The sequence below is a fragment of the Chlorocebus sabaeus genome, chromosome 17 (genome assembly GCF_047675955.1).
Source record: "Chlorocebus sabaeus isolate Y175 chromosome 17, mChlSab1.0.hap1, whole genome shotgun sequence".
Lineage (NCBI taxonomy): Eukaryota > Metazoa > Chordata > Mammalia > Primates > Cercopithecidae > Chlorocebus > Chlorocebus sabaeus.
The window spans coordinates 45,194,929-45,219,380 of NC_132920.1; the positions used below are offsets into that span (position 1 = coordinate 45,194,929).

General features: G+C 34.7%; 1 protein-coding gene across 5 annotated transcripts in view; it reads right to left on the bottom strand.

Annotated features, from left to right (window-relative positions):
* Positions 1-24,452, bottom strand: part of SUPT3H (SPT3 homolog, SAGA and STAGA complex component) — a 552,672-nt gene that overhangs the window by 192,847 nt on the left and 335,373 nt on the right. For all 5 annotated transcript variants that reach the window (XR_012089179.1, XR_012089180.1, XM_073006039.1 and 2 more), the window contains 3 exons: positions 18,246-18,332; positions 14,707-14,797; positions 5,261-5,400 (listed from right to left, as the gene is read on the bottom strand). Coding sequence is in view for 3 of the 5 variants with exons in the window: in XM_073006039.1 (XP_072862140.1) it covers positions 5,261-5,400; positions 14,707-14,797; positions 18,246-18,332 (318 nt within the window). In the remaining 2 variants the exon portion in view is untranslated. The remainder of the gene's footprint in view (positions 1-5,260; positions 5,401-14,706; positions 14,798-18,245; positions 18,333-24,452) is intronic.

Consider the following 24,452-nt stretch of genomic DNA (forward strand, 5'->3'; position numbering starts at 1 on the left):
CACACTGCTTTAAATGTGTCCCAGAGATTCTGGTATGTTGTATCTTGTTCTCATTGGTTTCAAAGAACATCTTTATTTCTGCCTTCATTTCGTTATGTACCCAGTAGTCATTCAGGAGCAGGTTGTTCAGTTTCCACGTAGTTGAGCGGTTTTGATTGAGTTTCTTAGTCCTGAGTTCTAGTTTCATTGCACTGTGGTCTGAAAGACAGTTTTTTATAATTTCTGTTCTTGTACATTTGCTGAGGAGTGCTTTACTTCCAACTATGTGGTCAATTTTGGAGTAAGTGTGATGTGGTGCTGAGAAGAATGTATATTCTGTTGATTTGGGGTAGAGAATTCTGTAGATGTCTATTAGGTCTGCTTGGTGCAGAGTTGAGTTCAATTCTTGGATATCCTTGTTAACTTTCTGTCTCGTTGATCTGTCTAATGTTGACAGTGGCGTGTTAAAGTCTCCCATTATTATTGCATGGGAGTCTAAGTCTCTTTGTAAGTCTCTAAGGACTTGCTTTATGAATCTGAGTGCTCCTGTATTGGGTGCATATATATTTAGGATAGTTAGCTCTTCCTGATGAATTGATCCCTTTACCATTATGTAATGGCCTTCTTTGTCTCTTTTGATCTTTGATGGTTTAAAGTCTGTTTTATCAGAGACTAGGATTGCAACCACTGCTTTTCTTTGTTTTCCATTTGCTTGGTAGATCTTCCTCCATTCCTTTATTTTGAGCCTATATGTGTCTCTGCATGTGAGATGGGTCTCCTGAATACAGCAAACTGATGGGTCTTGACTCTTTATCCAATTTGCCAGTCTGTGTCTTTTAATTGGACCATTTAGTCCATTTACATTTAAGGTTAATATTGTTATGTGTGAACTTGATCCTGTCATTATGATGTTAGCTGGTTATTTTGCTCATTATTTGATGCAGTTTCTTCCTAGCATTGATGGACTTTACATTTTGACATGTTTTTGCAATGGCTGGTACCTGTTGTTCCTTTCCACGTTTAGTGCTTCCTTCAGGATCTCTTGTAGCGCAGGCCTGGTGGTGACAAAATCTCTAAGCATTTGCTTGTCTGTAAAGGATTTTATTTCTCCTTCACTTGTGAAACTTAGTTTGGCTGGATATGAAATTCTGGGTTGAAAATTCTTTTCTTTAAGAATGTTGAATATTGGCCCCCACTCTCTTCTGACTTGGAGAGTTTCTGCCGAGAGATCTGCTGTTAGTCTGATTGGCTTCCCTTTGTGTGTAACCCTTCGTGTGTAGCCTCAGCCTCCCAAAGTGCTGGGATTTATTAAAGTCTTTTTATTTCCCTTTAATTAATCAGTTAAGGATTGGGATGGTATGTTCTAGTCTCCATAACAAATGTATTTCTCAGACCTCTCCCCACACTACCAGAAGCTTTCAATGCTCTGGAATTTGATGATTGACAGTTGCACCTACTATATTTTCACTATAGGTATATTTTTTAGTAACATAAAATTATTGCCTTTATTCCATTTTAATGCTTCTCTCCTTAAATTCTCTTTTCTCTGAAATTGATATTGTAAGCACCAGTATTACAGGGTTTGTATGATATACTTCTGACTGTTCTTTAACTTTTACCTTTTAAGTAATCTAGAAAAATTTCATTTCTCTTTCTATATATGTATATATGGGCATAGTGTATAAATGTATGTGAATGAATTGGCATATATAAATGTATATGCAAATATAAATATATATACATACATAGATATATACATACATGTATTTATTATGTACATATGTAAACTACATATATCTTTGTAGTATATAATTCTATCTTCATTTCATAGTCCTATATATTCTAACATTTTTAAGAGTCTCAGTTTTTAACTCAACCTTTTAAACTCTTCTGGTATTTGTGAATGTTTATCTTACTGGGATTAGCCTTTTTCTTTAATGTTAAGTCTTATCTAAGATATTTTTGGACTATTAGCTTTACAGGCATTTTATTTTCCTTTTCCTTATAATTAAAAGATATCATGATAGGTACAAATGGGAATGGTAGAAAGACTTCAAAAACAGGAGAAGATGGACAACTTCTACAGGCATCCACCTATCTCTTCTTCAATGAGTTTTCTAGTCCACTTACCTCCAAAAACCATCCTGGGAGTCAAAATCCCCAGGAATCATAACCATGCTACACTTGGGCACAACTGAATGATACACCTGATTTCTCTTATTATTCAGCCTGTATAAGAAACTATGTTTTCAAATCTATGGTCAGTTCCTTTCAGGTTAAGCAAATTCAGACAACCACCTGGCACCTTATTCAATTTAAAGCTGATTATCAACAAATTTTAAGCTGCCTTAAATGTTATATGTATCACTCTGCTTTTCTCTAGATTCCATTAAGCCTCTGATATGAAAACACGAGATACAAAGTCCCTAGGGATTTTCTGTACCCCAAAATGTTTAAAAGTTCTCTCTCTGGTAAGCTCTAATCTTTGCTCTCTTGTTTACTTTTATCAGCTTGAGGATTAGTCTGAAGGTAGAGTTCTCTCAACTTTTTAAGCATCCACTGTTTACATCTCTTTACAAATTTAGTGGTTTACAAGACTAGACAGTTTACTTGATTAATGACAAACCTGAGCTTCTCAGGTTCCTCTACAAGCAGCAAAGCAGGTTCTTAGGCACAACTCTTCTGTGGGTGACCACAGTTCCTCACTGACAAGAAAACTCAAAGCTATTTGAGACTTTGGTTGACACAGTCACAAATTATTTGATTAGATGAAAAAATTAGAATGAAAGTAACATTAGACACACCTGCCTTATTTTGGGATGGAGGTGGGTGGGGTTGGAGGGAAGCTATTGTTGTATGTATCTCCCTGCTTTTCTTTCTCAGTCCCTCAAATACACTAAAACAACTCTGAGCACTATTTAATCTTTATTTGATCATTTAAAAGGATGTTCTGAGATCATGGATCGCTACTATAGGTATACCCAGAATCTGGTGCTAGAGAAAAATAAATGTGTAAGAGCTAACTGTCACGATGATGACCTAGTAAGGCAAAATGGATGCAAAAATTCAGACTTTTTTTGTATTTCAAGTCACATAAATTAATAGTAATTAAGTAAATTATAGATGAAACTAAAGTCATGCACACATACATCAGCTGAAAACAACAGGAAAGGACTCAGACTGTTTTTTGTATATTTGCTCAATGTTTTGAGAAGAAGCTAGAATACTAACTGAGTTTTTATATCTATAAAGAAGAAAGAAAACTAAAATGAAGCCTGTTGGTAGGTTCATACCATTGTCATACATTCTAGGGGAGAAGGTAGTAAATAAAGTTTCTGCAACCATGAGTGATGCTTAGAGGAAAATTAAGTCACTGAATGATGCCAGGACTGATTATTCTACTGAACTTTAAAAGCAAGAGATTGCAGTCTCTGAGTCCAAAGTGGTTTCAGATGAACTGCCACAGTTGTGGTTTACTCTTGAAACTATAACCTATCAAATTAGAAGCAGGCAAGGCCTATGCTCTTAACGGTTCCACTTTCTACTGTCCCAGTTAAGTTATGTCTACAAGCCCAGTGTATTTTTTTTCAGTTAAACTGTTATTTGGATGAGTAGAATATAAAAGCTACTCTGTTATGTTGGCCAGAGAAGATTTTTGTTATGATATAAAGCTTAACGAAGTTGCCAGTCTTATGTTTATTGTACATATGAAGACTTTCACTGTAACTATTTTTATCAACTTCTGATATTTTATTATTCTGGTTACCAGTATGTAATACATAACTATAAAGAAGAAGTGTACAGACTGCATGAGTACCCAAGCTTTTTCTACCCTGCATCTCCAGATATTTTATTGACTTTAGAACCCTGCTGACCCCCATTTTTCTAGGTCTACAGTAGCCTGCTATTATAGAGCTACAAAACGTTCCGTTTCTTCTCTTCTTGATTGTGGAATGCCCTTTTAGGAAACAGGTTTGGCTAGCCAAGATTTTCCCATCAAAACTGAAAAGTTAGCTGCTCAATTTTACTAATGCTTTATGTATTATGCTTTATTCCTTAATGAACCTTACTCAGTGGCCGTTTTTATAATATAAAAATATTTAAAAAATAAAGCATAAACAGTATTTGCTCTTTAAGTAATGCATCATAAGTGAAACCATGCCACTAAACAACCATATCCTGTTTGGGCAATGATGACATCAGAAATACATGTTTATCATCTGCTTTGGACAACTTAGCATGTTTTTGGCCCAAGGCAAAGTTGAACTAAAACCATTTGCAGTTGTCCCAAACCAAGATAACCACACATTGCTAAAGTAATTGATACCTAAAAGAACACTGCCTTTAGATCACAGTGCATGATCTAAGCATGCTAATTCTTTAAAGGTTGTTGAAGTTTATAAAGCATATATATATCTACTGGACCTCCTCCAAAGTTTAACATAAAATAATTATATTTTCAGCATGCATAGAAACTATAATAAACTTGGCACTTAGCACAATCTTTCGTAATTCTGAAATTACTTCTCTTGCCCAACTGAAAGAGAAGGGGAAAATGGAGATTCCTTATATGTGAAAGTATGATAATAGCAATATGAACTGTGAAAATACTGTCTTGTAATTTGGAAGGCACTGAAATGAAACAAACCATTTTACTTTAATTTTTTCCTTTAGTGTTTAAAGAAATAATAATTTTATGTATAGATAGCTAAGGTAAATAGAAGACATATAATTTTCAAATTAATTGTTAAGACATATCCAGGGAATCCAAATAAATGTCACGAACTTTGTCTTGCAGTGATATAAAGCATGTAATTGGCCTGGGTACTACCCTAGCTAGTAAGTCCAATCACAGTCTGCAACTATAGCCAGAAGAATAGCTCTTCACACTATATATGCCAACATAAAAGCAATATGAATTAGTTTTGTTTACAAATAAAACTGGATGATTTGAAACAAAAAAGGTAAATATTTAATTAGAAACGAGCTTAATAAAATAAAATCAGTAAATGTCAGATCCAGAATAGGGAAACCTACTCATTTTCAAAAAAAAGGAAATAAGGAAAGGAAAACAGAAGTCATTTTCCAAAGTTGATGCTGAAGGTAGATCTGACTCCCACTTCAGGGATGATCATGATCCTCTGCACATCACTACTGTCAGACATAAAACCACTGACTTAGAGATTTCAGACAACATTTAAAGAACATGAGAATAGAACCAAATAGCATAGGCACTACAGTGGTTGTTCTATTTCTGTAAAAAGGGAAGAATGTACTATACCTCCATTCTTTCTTGTTTAACTTCATCAACTTCGTCATCTTCAAACATTGCTAAAAGTTCTCCTGTCTGGTCAATAGAGTTGAGGAAGTCCTGAGCAATTTTTTGTCTTTTGTTCGTATTATTGCTGCCACTCAATTTGTCTTCATGAAGTCAAGGGAAAGAAAAAAAGAAATGTTCTCAATAGGTTTACATTGGCACTAATTATTACATGTATTAAATATAGTACCAAATTCAGAATTGGAATTCTCTGAAAATAATCTTAAAAAAAATTCTTGCATCTAAAATAAAAGTCATACAGAATTAAATCATTTATTCATGTCACAAATTGGACTGAGAGGATAGAACCAAATGATCAATTACCAAAATAAGTGTGAAAGGGCTAATTAAATCCCTTATAAAAAGCAGAGAGTGGTGTGCTCAGATTTGGAAAAAGAATATTGCTCTACGGTTAAACACCTCTGAAATGAAATGACAATACAAAAAATGATGAGTAAGGATATGCTAGGCAAATACAAGCTAAGAAAGCAGAACTGGTAACATTAACATTAGAAAATACAGTTCTGTAATCCCAGCACTTTGGGAGGCCGAGACGGGCGGATCACGAGGTCAGGAGATCGAGACCATCCTGGCTAACACGGTGAAACCCCGTCTCTACTAAAAAATACAAAAAAAAAAAAAAAAAACTAGCCGGGCGAGGTGGCGGGCGCCTGTAGTCCCAGCTACTCGGGAGGCTGAGGCAGGAGAATGGCGTAAACCCGGGAGGCGGAGCTTGCAGTGAGCTGAGATCCGGCCACTGCACTCCAGCCTGGGCGACAGAGCTAGACTCCATCTCAAAAAAAAAAAAAAAAAAAAAAAAAAAGAAAATACAAAAATACAGTTCAAGACCAAAAACACTAAAGGAGGCAGGGTGAAATAGTATCTAATAATAAAAGGAATTTTAAATAGCCATAAACTTTTATGTACCAAAATAATAGCAAAATGAATAACACAATGGAAATCTTAATAAAAAGCACAATTACTGTGAGATATCCGAATATAGTTTTCAAAATTTGACAACTTAAGGTTACAGAAGACTTAAAAAATATTTATCTCTAAGCACATTAACAACTATATACATATAAGAATCTATATTATTCTCTTAGGTCCATAGATCATTTTTCTTCATTTTTATCATTTCTTTTAAATTTCTACATCAAAAAGTTGTGTAAATATCTATAAATTAAAATATATTAAAATGATACCACATATCATTTTTGCTTGATTACTCTTTCCCATTTCCTTCCCTTTTATATGATCAAACTCCAACTAAAGATCCTGTAACTCATATTACTACTACCCAATATGTATTCTCCATGCTCATATATCCATAAAAATACATTCATTTATAGAGCTGTTTTATTCATTTATGCTTTTTAGAAAAGGGTTCTTATGATATTCCTTCTATTTCTTTCTTGTCTTGCACTTCATGTTTCTTTGTCAATTATGGAGAAAAATTCCTCCAAGTCAACGGTAGAGCCCTGATTCTTTAATGGTTGTGTAATATTTGACAGTATATACGCACCACAGCTTTCCAGCCAATCCCCTATTGATGGGCATAAACTTTGTTTCAGGTTTTTGCTACCCCAGGGAAATGCTGTAATAAACATCCCATCCATATGGCATTTTGTGTGGTTGGCTTAATGTTTATGGCATAGATTCACAAGGATGGAACTACTGAGTTAAAAGGTACAAACATTTTAATGGAGGTTAAGAGATTGTTTACCAGTGCATTAACCCTTCAAGTTTCCAAGAGTAATGAGGAATGCTTTTCCTCTCCATGAGAAAAGTCTAATAAATGTAAAGTGATATGTCATTGTGATTAAAATATTTAATTTCCCTAATGAATCTAAATATTTTTTCCCATATGTTTGCCAGCTATCTGAATAAGTCTTTCTGTTAATTGTCTATTTTTATCCTTTGCCCATTTTCAACTGGGTTGTCTTTTTCTTAACAATTTAAAGGGCTCTTTTATATTACCCCTTTGTTATCTGAGTTAAAAATGTTTATCCTAGTCTTTCACTTGCCTATGAATTTTAAAGCATCCTTTGCCATTAAAAAATTTAAAATTTGCCAGGTATAGTGGCTCACGCCTGTAATCCCAGCACTTTGGGAGGCCGAGGCAGGCAGATCACCTGAGGTCAGGAGTTTGAGACCAGCCTGACCAACATGAAGAAACCCCATCTCTACTAAAAATACAAAATTAGCCGGGCGTGGTGGCACATGCCTGTAATCCCAGCTACTTGGGAGGCTGAGGCAGGAGAATTGCTTGAACCCAGGAGACGGAGGCAGCAGTGAGCCGAGATCGCTCCATTGCACTCCAGCCTGGGCAACAAGAGCAAAACTCCATCTCAAAAAAATAAATAAATACATAAATAAAAAATTTCTATATTGTCAAATAAGTTCATCTTTTTTTCTTATAACTTTTGTTTGAGATGACTTCTCTCCACTCACACAGATGGAATGGATCCTATCAGATATCTATTCTTATTTAAATCTGTAAAGGTTCACTTTGTGGCCAATTTTACAATTAAGTTTTGTAAATGTTCTGTAGATATACTGAAAAAAAATTCATAGACATTCTATTCCAGATAAATACAGGTCTAAGCATATCTTGCTATTTTGCTGATTTACTATTTAGTGCTTATGGGTCTATTATGTTAAAAATTGTGTCTTCTATAATTATTCCTCTTTATCCTGTTTTATTATTATTATTATCCTTCTATAAAACATTCCTCTTTACCCTGTTTGGGCTTTTAATGTTAAATTATAGCTTGCATGATGCTAATATTGCCACTTCTGCTTTCTTTGCATTTGTGTATGCATTTATCTACCATTTATTTGTTCATCCCATTATTTATAATCCTTCTTTATCTTCAAGTTTTATTTTTGTGGTTGTTTATAATCTGTCTCAATGTAAGAATTTAATCCATTTCATAATTAGTGCAATGACCAATATATTTCATTTTTATTATTTTCTCTTGCTTTATGTTTGGTATTTATTTCATATTCTTGTTTTTTCCTTTTCTTCATTTTTAGTGATTTGGCCACGTTGACAGTCCCTCCATGTCTTCTCATTGTTAATTTGAAATCGTAATATACTTTTCTATTCTGTTAATGTTTACCATCCCTTTTTCCATTTTCTTTAATGTTTACCTCGCTCTTTTCTGGTTGGACACATTGCTTGAACATATTTTAAATGACAGTTTGCATTATTATTTAAAACAAGGTATCAATTATACCCCTACCAAGAGGTAACGTTTTCCCAATAAATCAACTTTTTCTTCTAATATTTCCCCCTTTCCAGTATCAAGAGACCTTCAGAACACTTTCATTTTCCCTATCTCAAGTGATCCATCCGCTTCAGCCTCTTAAAGTGCTGGGATTACTTATAGGCATGATTTAAGTATCTTTTCCAGTGTCTATTGTCCATTAGTCAATCTTCTTTGTAGAAATGTCTATTCAGACCCTTTGCCCATTTTTAAATTGGGTCATCTGTCTTTTTATTGTTGAGTTGTACCTATTCTTGATATATTCTATACAAAAGTACCCTATCAGATATATAAGAAAAATTTTCTCCTATTCTGTGGTTTGTCTTTTCACTTTCTTGATGTTGCTCTTTGAAACATAAAAGTTTTAAAATTAATCAGTTAATTTATTGGTCATTGTTTTGACTCTGAAACAATTGATCAAGTCCAATTTTTCTATTTTTTTTCTTTTGCTGTTTGTGCTTTTGGTGTCATACATTCAGAATGCTTTGCCTCATCCAAAGTCATCAACATTTATTCCTGTATTTCTTTTTAAGAATTTTATAGGTTTGAGCCCTTATATTTAGGTCTATGACCCATATTGGGTTAACTTTGTGTACTGTGTTGTTGTAGGTGTCCAAATTCTTTCTTTTGTATGTGGATATCCAGTTGCTCCAACAGTATTCGTCAAAATGGCTATGTTTTCCCTATCAAATTCTCTTGAAAGTCTTGTCAATATCGATTGACCCTAAATGCTTATTACTGAACTCTCATTCCACTCCATTTCATTGACGAATATGTCTACCCTTATGCCAGTACTGCTCTATTATAATTATTGTAGCTTTATGGTAAGTTTTGAAATCAGTAAGCATGAGTCCTCTGACTTTATTCTTTGTTAAGATTGTTCTAGGTATTCTAGTTCCTTCATGATCTAGATGAGTCATTTCCATGTCAGAATCTGGCATTTCTATATGATTGGTAGAATCAGCGTAGTCATGATTTGTAGAATCAGTGTATTCATTTCTACAGAAAAGCAGATGAAATCTGTAGGCCAAGTTGGAGAGTATTAACATTTTGATAATATTCAATGTTCCATTCCATAAACATAGGATGTCTTTCCATTACCATCTAGGCCTTATTTCAACAATATTTTATAGTTTTCAGTACATAAATCTTGTAAGTCTTTAGTAATTTTATTCCAAAATATTTTCTTTTTGATGCTATTGTAAATGGCATTGTTTTCTTAATTTCATTTTTGAGCTGTTCATTGCTGATATATTAAAATATGCTTGATTTTTGTATATTTCTCTTCTATCCAGCAAACACAGCAAACCAGTCTATTAGTTGTAATAGTTTTTATTGATTTCTTAGAATTTTCTATACACAAAATTATGTCATCTATAAACAGAGATAGTTTAACTTTTTTTTTTTTCTAATCTGGATGCCCTTCACTTCTCTTTCTGACTAAACACCGGGCTAAAACCTTCAGTACAATATTACATGTAAGGGCATGAATGGACATCTTTGTCTTGTTCCTGATTTTGTAAGGGAAAGCATACAGTCTTTTACCATTAAGTATGATGTCAGGTGTGGGTTTTCCATATATGTCTGTCTTAGCTCAGGCTGCTACAACAAATACATCATAAACTGGGAGGCTTAAACAACAAACATTTCTCACAGTTCTGGAGGTTTGGAAATCTAAAATCGAGGTGCCAGTAGATTTAGTGTCTGGTGAAGGCCTGCTTCATGACTTACAGATGACCATGACCTTGTTGTATCCACATATGGCAGACAGCAGAAACAGAGGAAACAACCTTTCTTGTGTTGCTTCTCAAAAGTGCCCTAATCAAAAAGGTTCCATCCTTATGACCTAATTATTAATACTTCCCACAATTCTCACCTCCAAATACTACCACACTGGGAATTAGGCTTCAACATACATATTTAGAGGGTAAGAAGGGACACAAACATTTAGTCCATGCAATCACCTTTATCAAGTTAAAGAGGTTTCCTTTTCTTCCTAGTTTGTTGAATGTTCCTTTCATTTAAAACTTTTAGAATTTTGTTAAATGCTTTTCTTACATTTATTGAGGTAATCATGTGATTTTTCTCCTTTATTCTATTAATCTGATGCATTACTTGAATTGTTTTCTACGTTTAAAACAACCTATATCCCTGTGATAAGTCCCATTTGGTCATGGTTTTAATCCTTTCTATATTTGCTGAATTCAGTTTAATGGCATTCTGTTGAAGATTTTTGCATCTGTATTTAAAAAGATACCAATCCGTGTTTTTTTTTTCTTGTGATATCTTTGTCTGGTTTTCTTATCAGGCTCAATCTTTATTACCTTTATAGAATTAGTTGGGAAATAATTGGTATTCTTCTTTAAATATTTGGTGGAATTCAACAGTGAAATAACCTGTGACTGAGCTTTTCTCTGTGGAAATTTTTAACTTACCAATTTAACCTTTGGCTATTGTCCTGTTCAGATATTCCATTCCTTCTTGATTCAGTTTCAGTGGTTTGTGTCTTTATAGTAGACCAACTATATATTTATATAGTTTGTTACAGTAACCATTTGATTTGCCACTTCTGATTCTTTTCATTTCTTTCTATAACTTGAGGTGCCATTTCCTTACCCCAGTACAGCATTATTACCACTTACATAATTCGTGTTGTTACTGTCAAATATATTATATTTCCAAATGTTACAGACCCAACATCACAATTTTTATATACATATTGTTTTATACAGTTGCTTTATAAATCAGTTTTAAAAAGGAAAGGAAATATACAATTATACTATCTCTTATATTTATGTACTTAATTATCTTTGTAAATGTGTGGATTCAAATTATTTGGTGCAGCTTGCTTTTAGCCTTAAAAACTTGTCTTATATGGGTCTGACAGTAAGAAATTTGCCTGGTTTTTGTTTATCTGGGAATGTATTTTGCATTCATTTTTGAAAGATAATTTTGCTGGATATAAGTTTCTCGGTGGACAGTTTTTTTCTTTCAGCACTTTGAATATATCATCCCACTGCCTTTTGATCTCTATTGTTGATTAGAAGTCAGCCATCAATATTGTCAGGGTCCCCTTGTATATGCTTTTCTCTTGTGACTTTCATGATTTTTTGTCTGTTTTTGTCTTACCACATTTTTGGTAAAAGCGTCTTAGTATAGATTTCTTTATGTTTATCTTAATTGGAGCTTGTTCATATGCTTGAATTAGCAGACTGGTAGTTTTCATCAAATTTGGGATGTTTTCAGTCATTATTTCTTTGAATATTTTTCTACTCCTTTTTCTCTCATCTTCTGATACTCTCATTACGTGTATTTTGAACACTTAATGGTACCCTACATTTCTCTGAAGCTGTTAATTTTTCTTTGTTATTTTTTCACTTTTTCTTCAGATTGTATACTCTTTAATGATGCCTTTAAGTTCAGATTCTTTCTTCTGTCAGCTGAAAACAACTATTGAGCCCTTCTGAATTTTTTCATTTCAGTAATTGTATTCTTGAACTCCATAATTTCTATTTTTTAAAATAAATTGTTTTTATTGATATTCTTCACTTTGTGAGACACTATTATATCAGATCTTCCTTTTTAAAAATTTTATTTCCTTTAGTTATTTGAACACATACATAATAGCTGCTTTGATGTTTTTGTCTCCTAAGTCCAACATCTGGGACCCCAAAAGGCAGTTTCTATTGTCTACTTTTTTTTTGGTCTCCTTTTTATGGATAACACTTATCTATTACTTGGCATATCTAGTATTTTGCTGCTGTTGTTGAAAATGGACACTTGAGATAATATAGTGTAGCAAATCTAGATAATTCCCTCCCCTTCCTGGGGCTTGTCATTATTTATTTCACGACTTGACTGAACTAGTACAATGAAGTCTCTTCCCTTGCAGTATGCAGCCTCTGATGTTCTTCAGAGGGTGCAGCCTTGAGTATGCAAACAATCTCTTCCATAACTACAGATGACTGTAGTTTTAGTCAGGGTGTCTCTGGCTGTTACCTTCCCTGATCTCCCCATTAAGTTTCTGGCTGTTCTGCCTCTACTGATATCACATACAGCTGTTAGCCACCACTAATTGCCAGCTGTTTGCTCCACTGTTTCTGATAATACCCTTGGGCATAAATTGCTCCAGAAATGGATTGATCTAAATAATGTTGGTCCCCTTTGAAATATTGTCAGTCTTTAAGTTTTGCTCTGACTGCAGGAGGTCTCTTTTTAACTATCTCTTTCTCTTGTTTTCTTTGTTTAACATCTAGGTGACCCACTGTTTTGCTTTTTGCTACCAGTATCACAGAGCTACCAGTCCCCTCTTAATCACTCATCACCAGGATCTTCATTGTTGTTGTTGCTGTTGTTTTTACAACGAAGTTAGGTATGAACTTCTACATACTCTGTTCCAAGCAGTGATGTGGAAGAGCTGCAGAGCTTTCTGCTCCAAAGGTCTGAGTTGAACCTCTGTACCACGGTACTGAAACTGAGGGTGGACCTGAAATTAGCTTCTCCTGGAAAGGCTTCTCTGTATCTGAGAATGGGGATCTGGAAAGGGAAGCAACCCCTAGTCTTCTAGGCTTGTCTATTCTGGTATGTAGCTTTGCTCCCTATGAGAGGTAGGGTGGTGGCAATGAGAGCCCAGTATTCTCAGCCCACCATGTCTGAGGTAAAGCTTTTATCCTATGAGTTGAGGTTAAGTGTGAAAAGGGAGCCCCAGTCATCTTAGCTGTGCCTGCCTAGAAAAAAGCTTTTGCAACATGGGGCTGGGGGAGATGAGAGATGACTACCTCTTGCCCCTTCTGGGGTAAAACTGTTGCCCTAGAATAAGAACTGGAGGGGCCAGCTATACTCACTCAGAATAGAGCTTCTGTCACACTGAGTTAAGATGGCAGAATGCTGGAGAGTGATCATGTGAGCAGGTCATGGTTTAAATGAAAGACTCTCATACTGTTCTTAACAAGATTTAGTTGATCTTGAATATGTGTTGCCCTGCTTGCTGTATGTGCTTAGGACAATTTCTAGAGACTTTAAATGATTATTTCAAAAAAATTTTACCAGTTAAATGTGTTTCACTGGGGAGAGACTCTGCCATGCTCCTTACATAGCCATTTCAGAAGTCCCACCTCAAGATTAGATGTGTTCCACCTGAATATTTTACTTAATTAATTTATTTATTTTTGAGAAGGAGTCTCGCTCTGTCGCCCAGGTTGGAGTGCAGTGGCGCAATCTCGGCTCACTGCAAGCTCCGCCTCCTGGGTTCATGCCATTCTCCTGCCTCAGCCTCCCAAGTAGCTGGGACTGCAGGTGGCTGCCACAATGCCCGGCTAATTTTTTGTATTTTTAGTAGAGATGAGGTTTCACCGTGTTAGCCAGGATGGTCTCGATCTCCTGACCTCGTGATCCGCCTGCCTCGGCCTCCAAAAGTGCTGGGATTACACGTGTGGGCCACCACACCCGGCCTGAATATTTTATCTTATAATTTCTATCAACTGTTTTTTTTAAAGTTTTAGTGTGCTTTTTATAAGACACACAAAATTAGAACATACAAATGAAGATAAGGAGGGAAGATTTAAAATGAATGAGAGGACATCAAACTAATATGATGGCTTAGCAAAACTGAGTATTACTCTGACCACCCTGAGCTTTGCGGTATCTGAAGCACGGTGTTAACTGCTATCATTTATTCAGTGGCAGGCATGTATCAAGTGCTTTTCATATATTATGCTAAACTCTCCTAAGCACTCCACATGTTACACATGTTATATGATTTCCCTCCATATACATGAGGAAACTGATCCTTCAAGGTCACACACAGAAAGCAGAGAACTGGTATTGATTGGAATTCAGGTCTGTTTTACTCTAAGTCTGTATTCACTAAGCGCTCCATAAAAAGAAACATTTCAATTCATCTGCAGAACTATTTTTCAAGAATTAGATTCTATAAGAAATGTAGTAATATTAAATAGGTAACACGGTATAATACATTTTATCAAAAATATATACTTTTGCAAGGGCATTCCACTTGATTTGCTGACAGGAAACAAAATTAACTAGTTCTTGAGAATAGCTACACTGGAATTGCATAAATGTGTTACCAGCACACGTGTCATAAGCTAAAATTTTAGTTTTGTGTTTTGATTTGGTTACCTTCGAGAAGATCATCCTCATCGATGCCTTTGACAATCTTTGATTTGTAGTCTCGGATAAACATGTATTTTAGCAATCTTCTAAGTTTTTTCTATTAAAAATATAAAACAAATAAATAAGAAAACCTATACATATATTCATTTACTGATTAAAGACTACTATAACAAAATTTAATAAACTTGTACCTCATGATATCAGAGAAAATAAAGTAATCCTTAGCATACTGCTATGACATAAAAAGGTGGTCATCAAACACAAAGGCTAAAATACAAGTCTTTTCAAAAGCATTTTTCATTTACACATATCCGGATGTTCCAGAATCACAATAGTCACACACTGCTTAATGATGGGGATCAAGAAATGCATCCTCGCGAGACTTCATCGTTTTGTGAACATTACAGAATACACTTACACAAACCTAGATGGAACAGTCTAATGTACACCTAGGCTACATGGTGCGGCCTATTGTTCATGGGCTACAAACCTGTATGCAAGGGTAAGAAAATGGTAAGTATTTGTATATCTAAATATAGAAAAATTAGTTAAAATACCATGTAAATGACAAAAAGCAATACATCTGTAGAGTGCATATACCATGAATGAAGCTTGCAGGATCTGAAGTTGCTCTGGTTGAGTCCATGAATGAGTGGCAAGTGAATTTGAGGGCCTAGGACATTACTGCATGCTATTGCAGACTTTATTTTTAAAAAAAGCTGTACACTTAGGCTACACTATATTTAAAATTTTTCTTTCTTCAATAATAAATGTGCCTTAGCTTCCTTACTGTAACTATTTTCCTTTATAGACTTAATTTAAAAATTTTGACTCTTATAGTAATACTTAGCTTAAAACACAAACACCTTCTACAATTGTACAAAAACATTTTTCCTTTATATCCTTATTCTATAAACTTTTTTTTACTTTTAAATTTCTTTTAGCTTTTTAAACTTCTTTGTTAAAAACTAAGATGTGTGTGTACACACACACACACACACACACACACACACACTAGCCTAGGCCTACACAGGGTCAGGATTGTCAATATCACTGTCTTCTACCTCCACATCTTGTCCCACTGAAAAGTCTTCAAGGGCAGTAGCATGCATGGAACTGTCAGTTCCTTTGATAACTGCTTTTTTATTGGAATACCTCATGAAGGAACAACCTCAGGTGGTTTACAGTTAAGTGTTTTTTGCAAGTAGTACACTCTAAAATAATGATGAAGAGTATTATAAATACATAAACAAGTAACAGTCATTTATTATCTTTATCAAGTATTATGTACTATACATAATTTTATGTGCTAGGCTTTTATACGATCAGTAGTGTAGCAGGTATACACCAGCACTACCGCAAAGTTGAGTCATGAATTGCACTACAATGTTATTATGAAACCTATGACATCACTAGATAATTGGAATTGTTCAGCTCCATTATAATCTTATGGCACTACTGCTGTATTTGCAGTACATTGTTGAAAAAAAGTTCATCATGTGGTACCTGACTGTAATTGCTTTTTTTTTTTTTTTTTTTTTTTTTTGAGACGGAGTCTTGCTCTGCCACCCAGGCTGGAGTGCGATGGCGCCATCTCGGCTCACTGCAAGCTCGGCCTCCTGGGTTCACACCATTCTCCTGTCTCACCCTCCCGAGTAGCTGGGACTACAGGCACCCGCCACCATGCCCGGCTAATTTTTTGTATTTTTTTTTAGTAGAGACAGGGTTTCACCATGTTAGCCAGGATGGTCTCGATCTCCTGACCTCATGATCTGCCCACGTCAGCCTCCCAAAGTGCTGGGATTACAGGCGTGAGCCACCAAACCCGACTTGCTTTTTAAAATCTTATAAAAAGTTTTAGGCTGTGTGTGGTGGCTCACACCTGAATTTCAGCACTTTGGGAGGCTGAGGCAGGTAAATCATGAGGTCAGGAGATGCAGACCATCTTGGCCAACATGGTGAAACCCTGTCTCTACTGAAAATACAAAAATTAGCTGCATAGTGGCATGCGCCTGTAGCCCCAGCTACTCGGGAGGCTGAGGCAGGAGAAACTCTTGAATCTGAGAGGCAGAGGTTGCAGTGAGCCGAGATGGTTCCACGGCACTCTAGCCTGGTGACAGAGCAAGACTCCGTCTCAAAAAATAAATAAATAAATAAAATAAATGAAGTTCTAATTTTTTTTGAAGACTGTATTATCAGTCTTCATACCAAGCTGACTGTACTTATGCTATAGAATTTGGTGTATACTCAAGATGAAATTTTATTTTAAAAATTTAACTTATAAATACCTAGACAGTGAGTGTATAAAAGCTGTTTAAAAGTCAATAAATTCCTTTTTACTTTTTTTTTATTCTCTGAGAATCTTATCTTTTTGTTAGAAGATTTGGTTTATGTATTATATTTATGGAAAACAATCTGTAAACCCGAAAAACGTAGTTCTATGAAATTCAAAGCTGATGAATGATAGGTGTTAATGGTGGCCTTCTTTAGATTTAGTAGACCATAATACTGCTTAATTTTAAAAGTAACTGATAATCCTTTGTAGCTTGTTGTACGCTTACACTTAGAATGTATTATCACTCGTTCCTGACCTTCAGGTCCAAGATTTCTATTAATAGCTGAAAAATACTGCATTTTACAAAGTTCTTTACATGCACATCATTTGATATCTTCAATACTTTCTTTGCATCTGGTGCCTTGTACCTAAGACTGCCTCACCCTAGGCAGAAACTTGCACTTCAAAAAATCCTACAGTCTCTCCATCTAATCATACAACCTTGACATTTCATGAGTCTTAAAATGCTTCTTCAACTAAATCATAAAGATACCCTATACCAAATCATAATTTTCTTAACAGTGAAGATTTTCCATTTTTTAATATTCTTCATATCATCTAAGAGTTGATTAACTGAAACGTAAAATATTAGAGAATATTTTCGACTACCTACTCATGAAAAATAATTATGACAAAATTAGATACACAAATATCAGCTTAAATATTTTAATACCAGATTTCAAAGAGTAAGAAAGGTAGGTCTTTGTTCAAAAACAGAAATTATGGTATATATTTATCCCATTGAAAATTAATCTTAATTAATTTGCTTTTTTCAATAAGGTAGAGCTACAGACTAAACTTTGTTTTTCAGGCTTAAAAATTTACTCTAGCAAAGTCTATAATCCTGGTAATGCTAATCTGTAAGAAGAGGAGAAAAATAAATATGCCATTCAGTTATATCCCACTTATGACAACAGAACATAGAGTCAATATTTAGTGAGTGCCATGTAGCAATGGAAGTGTCTATACAGATACATAAGGATAAGTGAGGTTTCGCTGTTAACACAGTTTTCATATAAGTGCTTTTGTCCACATAATATCAATTCTTTTGTAAACTCATTTTGTTGTGCAAACTATGAAGACTAAAACATCAGTTCAATAGTTATTATTTTAATTTGAAAGTTATATAACAAGGATATATAGTTTCCACATACAAGTTCAATTAAACACAACATCTGGATTTTAATACAATAAAATTATGTTATATTACCTTATCTTTGCGCATCAAAAACAGAAGATCTTCAGGAGTGATTACCCTTGCTCCCCGCAGTTGAGAAACTTCAGCAGCTTGCTGTAACTAACAATAATGAAAATTCAGAAATTTTTCTCAGTAATATAAATTATATATAGTACAGTCATGATGTCTCTAGAGAGATAAATATACTGAGTTAAAAACCTTTGGGAATAATCCAGCAATCACATTACTGCTTTTAAGAGCAAAATGTCTTATGTTTTTAAGATATAAAACATGCAATTAAATTATGAGCCCACCTGTAACCAATACAATAAACAGAAATCTTTTATTTCTTTCATGCAAGAGAAAAATCATACACAGCTTCCAGAAATGCATTAATGCACCTGAAAATAATTTCATGAAATTTTATCCTTCATACTCATGTGAGCAATGGTTCCACTCAGTATCACTAGTTGAATAAGTATATTATTAATCTGAGCTCCCATGCTGCTCTGATTTGAAATAGGCCCATTCAGAACTTTAAAAGATCAACAAAAACAGTAGCTGTTTCTAATATCCAAAGGAAAAAAAAATACGTTTAGTTTTGGCAAGTCTTCAGTGGGTAAAGGATTCAGTCCATAAATCATAATACTGGACTGCATTAATTTCTTTCCATACTAATCACATGCACACAAAAAGTTAACTGTATCTGGAATGTACAACACAAAACATTACTGCATGAAAAGTTAGATTCCCCCTGAAATGTTCATCTAGCCCCTTATATCTACAAAGTCAAGAATTTTCAGGAATTCTTAAGTCCTAGAAACACAATCTTACTTAAAAATGACCTGGAAAATAAAAGAATGTGAAAGATGATAGTTCTATTTTTTGGCACAGGCAAACTCAATTTCTTATTTTGATTAGTTGGAAGTAACATAAAATATGCCCATCTGAAAAAAATAAAGATGCTACAGAAAACACTACAAAAATGTGTCTGTAACTTCTTCCAAATTTGATCAAATCATACTGATTGCACCAAACCAAGTCTATACAATATGAAATATTATAAAAATATTTACATATAAAAGCTGTTCCTGAATGCATACTTCTTTTAAAGGATAAACCTAACACATATTCTTGAGAACTAATCTTTAAAAATGGACACACTGTTATCTCAACAAATATATGAAATCGAATAGCACATTTGTGCTAAAGAAATTCTGCTTGAATGTTTAATCCATTTTGCTAAGTAAGCTTCAAACCTTCTCTAAATACACAGACTACAAAATAGACTATAAACTTGCTATGTGTCAGCTTTACCACTGAATTTCCTGGATACTGTGGTTGGTATATAAACACAATCCTATCTAAATATAGAAATTTAAATTTAACTGTGAACCATTCAAAAAGAAATGTTGGGGGGGGGGAAGGTTTTTAAAAAGATGATGTTATCTACTCAGAAACTAACAGTTTTCAGCAAGCATGAACATATTTTTCCTAAAAATTGGAAGTGTGAGGGAAATATATGTACACATGCTTTTCAAATAAAAACATTTCTATCACAGTCTAAAATACAGGTAATCAGTGTTGAGAAGAATATGGGCTATATATACATTTGTCTGGAAGCATACAAAGTACATTTATTTTCTTAAATGAAGAACGCTGATCATTTGAAATCTGAAAAACACTATACAGACATATGTAATTTTATACACATTAAGAAAGGATCAGGAGAAATATGTATCCCTAAATAGTTTTCCCAATTAATCAAGAGTTTATGCACACTACATATAAATAATCTCTATTCATAATATTCCCCAAAGTATCAGTTTACAAACATATTAACCAGGATAAGTATGAAAATAGAAAATAAAGACACAGAAGAGTTTGACATTTGGAATCACTGTTTTTTTTTTGTTTTTTTGGTTTTTTTTTTCAGAACCAATACACGACCACTGTAAGGATCTGGAATTTATATCATGGTTGTGCTGTCATATGTAGCAGGAAAAGTTTATCTTTGTTTTTTATTTACCTGATTTTCTAATTTATCTCAACCAACATAATATCCTTACTAGGACTAGTGTTGCTACCACTCCCTAGTCTACCTTGGACCTCTGCCTAGTTAGTATGTCTCTGGAACTGAAAGTATCACTACGTTACCTTACCAAGGCCTGCCTATCCTGGATGTGTCCCAAATCCCAAAATTACCTCTCCCAAACTTTGACCTCCTCTTCTCTACCAAGTGAAGACAGCAATCTTATTAGCTAATTAAAGTAACTCATACACAAGTCATCTACTATCCCCATACCAAAATACTCAAGTCCTGCACTCAGTCCTATGGAACCTGTGTATCCGAAAATTCAGCCCTCCTTATAGAGGAGTTTCACATCTCAGGAATACTATTTTCCATCCATGTTTGGTTGAAAAAAATCCGCATATAAGTGGGCCCATGCAGTTCAAGTTCAAGTTGGTCAAGGGTCAACTGTGTTCTTATGCATTGGTTTACTTCTCCTGAAAATTTCTGCCTACTACCAGAAAGACTAAAGAAAGTTTTCTTTAACAATACAAACTTTAAAAACAGGTGAGCATTAAAAAGTGGGTAAAGGACAAGAAGAGATACTTTTCCAAAGACGACATAGATGTGGCCAACAAGCGTACAAAAAAAAAAGCTCAGTAACACTGATCATTAGAGAAATGCAAATCAAAAGCACAATGAGATACCATCTTACAGCAGTCAGAATGGCTATTATTAAAAAGTCAAAAAAATAACAGATGCTGGCAAGGTTGTGGAGAAAAGGGAACACTTATACACTGTTAATGGGAGTGTAAATTAGTTCAACCATTGTGGAAAGCAGTCTGGCCATTCCTCAGAGCTAAAAGTAGAACTACCATTGGACCCAGCAATCCCATTACTGGGTATATACCCCAGGGGTTATAAATCATCCTACCATAAAGACACATGGACACAAATGTTCACTGCAGTACTATTCACAATAGCAAAGACATGGAATCAACTTAAATGCCCATCAATGACAGATGAAAGAAAATGTGGTAGATATACATCATGGAATATTATGCAACCATAAAAAAGAATGAGATCATGTCTTTTCTGGGAACATGGATGGAGTCGGAGGGTAACTAATGAGGAAACAGAAAACCAAATACTGCATGTTCTCACTTATAAGTGGGAGCTAAATGATGAGAACTTATGAACACAAAAAAGGAAACAGACACTGGGGCCTACTTGAGGGTGGAAGGAGGGAGGAAGGAGAGGAGCAGAAAAGAAAACTCTTGGGTAGTGGGCTTAATTCCTGGGTGATGAAATAATCTGTGTAACAAACCCCTGTGACATGAGTTTACCTAGGTAACAAACCTTCACACATATCCCTGAACCTAAAATAAAAGTTAAAAACAAAACAAAACAAAAAATAGGTGAGCAACTGGGCAGTCCAATTCCACAGATGCATTTAATGTGAAAACAATAGTAGAACTGGGAAACCAATATCACAAATTTTCCTCAAATCTTCAGTATTAACAGCAGTTCAGTTATAGCATTTCTCTTTTTTTCTGATTAATATTACTTCTATTTGTCAAAGTAAACAAAATATAATATTAACTTGTAACAACTTTGTTAGTAAAACATTCCCTAAAATATTAACACTCATGTTTACATTTTAAGTATAATACTTTATCAAGAGGTTGAGAATTAAAAGGTACACTATTACATGTCACCTCAAATATCACATCTATGACCCTATAAATAAATCTGTTCTCAATTTCACATTGCTATCCATGACATTTTTTTTTCTCACTGCATTATATTTTCACCAATTTCTGTTTATTTTGTTGTTTCTTTTTATCTTCTCAGGGTCTTGAATGTGCTATTTCCACCATATTTGTTATACTATAATCTCCCTTAAATATAATGTCTGAATTCTTGCTCTGAGATTTATGATAATTCCCTATTATCTAAATTCAATGTGGTCTTTAAAGCTTGAATGATGCACATATTTTCCCTGCCTTTCCACTAATTATATTTCTTGCTTCTCTCTCATATAATTCTACATTTAGGCTCCAATAATTTTGGTTCTTTTTTACCTTTGTGTACTTGTGATGGTTAACTTTGTGTGTCAGTTTCACTGGACCCTGGGGTACCTAGACATCTGGTCAAGCATTATTCTGGGAGTGACTATGAGGGTGTTTCTGGATGAGATTAACATTTCAATCAGTAGACTGAGTAGCAGACTGGCCTCCTTAATGTGGGTAGGCCCCATCCAATCAGTTAAAGACATGGATAGAACAGAAAAGGCTGAGTAAGAGGAAGCAACTTCTGTCTGAATGCATAACCTGGGACACCTTTTCTGCCCTTTGGTCTCAGACTGAAACATCAATTTTTCTTGTGTTCTGAGGCTGCTGGCTTTCATACTGGAAATACACATCTACACATTGGCTTTCCTGGGTCTCCAGCTTGCCAAATGAAGATTCTGGGAATCCTCAGACTCCATAACTGCATAATTATAATTTATTATCCTTATAATAATACATAAATCTCTCTCACACACACAGGCATGCACACTCACACATACTTACTGTTGAACTCTAATATAGTACTATATTCAAATTATGAGAAAATCTTGATTCTTTATAAGATGTGGCACTTTTTCTTTAAAATACAAGCTTTAGCCGGGTGTGGTGGCTCAAGCCTGTAATCCCAGCACTTTGGGAGGCCAAGGCGGATGGATCACGAGGTCAGGAGATCGAGACTATCCTGGCTAACACGGTGAAACCCCGTCTCTACTAAAAAATACAAAAAAAACTAGCCGGGCAAGGTGGCGGGCGCCTGTAGTCCCAGCTACTCGGGAGGCTGAGGCAGGAGAATGGCATAAACCCGGGAGGCGGAGCTTGCAGTGAGCTGAGATCCGGCCACTGCACTCCAGCCTGGGTGACAGAGCAAGACTCCGTCTCAAAAAAAAAACAAAAAACAAAAAACAAAACAAAAAAAAAACAAGCTTTAAAATAATTTTGTCAGAAAAATAAGACCTATCATTATTTTCACACAACAGTGTTTCTCATCTAACATAGATAGAAAACTTAAATGCACAGTTTATATCTTAATTGCACTCGTTATCAAGTTTCATAACACTCCTGACTCCCAAATTTCTTTTGAATTCTACATGTAGGTCCAGAACCATTGACCCTGAACAGGCAATTTGTAAATGTTTGTTAAATGTTGGCAATCCATCTTCCCCTCCATGATTTTCAGTTTTTCCATTTAAATGTAACAGAAATGAGTTAAGCTACGTAAAATCGATGACTTTGCATTTGGCTGGGGCCCACCTAAATTCAGCATAAAGATTTCTCTAAAGTTCTAAAAGGTTTGAAATGTACAACACAATTGAGTTGATTGTTCCACAATTACTAAGCTACTGAAAGTATTTTAATAAGACTTCCATTGCAGCTCTTTCCTTTAGGTTTTGCCTAAGACCCTGGATTTGTCCTTTTTGAAGATAAATGGTAAACGGCAGGAGCTGCGGTGAGCTAGTATCATGAAGAGGCAGAATCCTAGGTAAGGTTGTCACCTGGCCTAAAATTATTTATTTTTCCCTCTATCAGTCTATCTATTAGGTACTCATTATCTATCAGGCCAGATTCTAGGTTAGGCTACGAATGGTCAGCAGATACTTGCTAGCCAGAGATAACCTCAAAGGTCTTCTCTAAATCCTCCATGAGACTGAAAGAACCTGGAGTTAAATTTCCTAAGTTGGAGTTGGGAAACTCCAGTGTAGTTTCATCACTAAGTGATTGCACAATCTTAGATACATCAAATAACTTCTCTACATTTGTGGGTTTATGTTTCTCTTTTATTTGAAATGGGTAATCAAGACTTTAATGACTAGTAGGAGAATTATAATCTTAGTGGTAATAATAGTGGCCATACACTGTGTCCCTAAATTTGTGCCAGGTGCCGTGCTATGTGTCTTATATTTAATTTTAACTTTTAAATTTTATATCTAAGTTAAAAAGTACATAAAACATTAAAAGTTAAATAATACTATAAATTGTATAAAGACAGATAGGAACACCTTGCCACACTTCTTCTGAATCTGTAATTCTGCTTCCAGTGGCAATCACCTTTAACTTCTTAAGCTTGTTTCTATGTTATTTACCAACATATTTGAAATAAGTTTATAATACTTGTTTTATTTTTCAGCTTTAAAAATTATCAGATGACTTCTTATTATG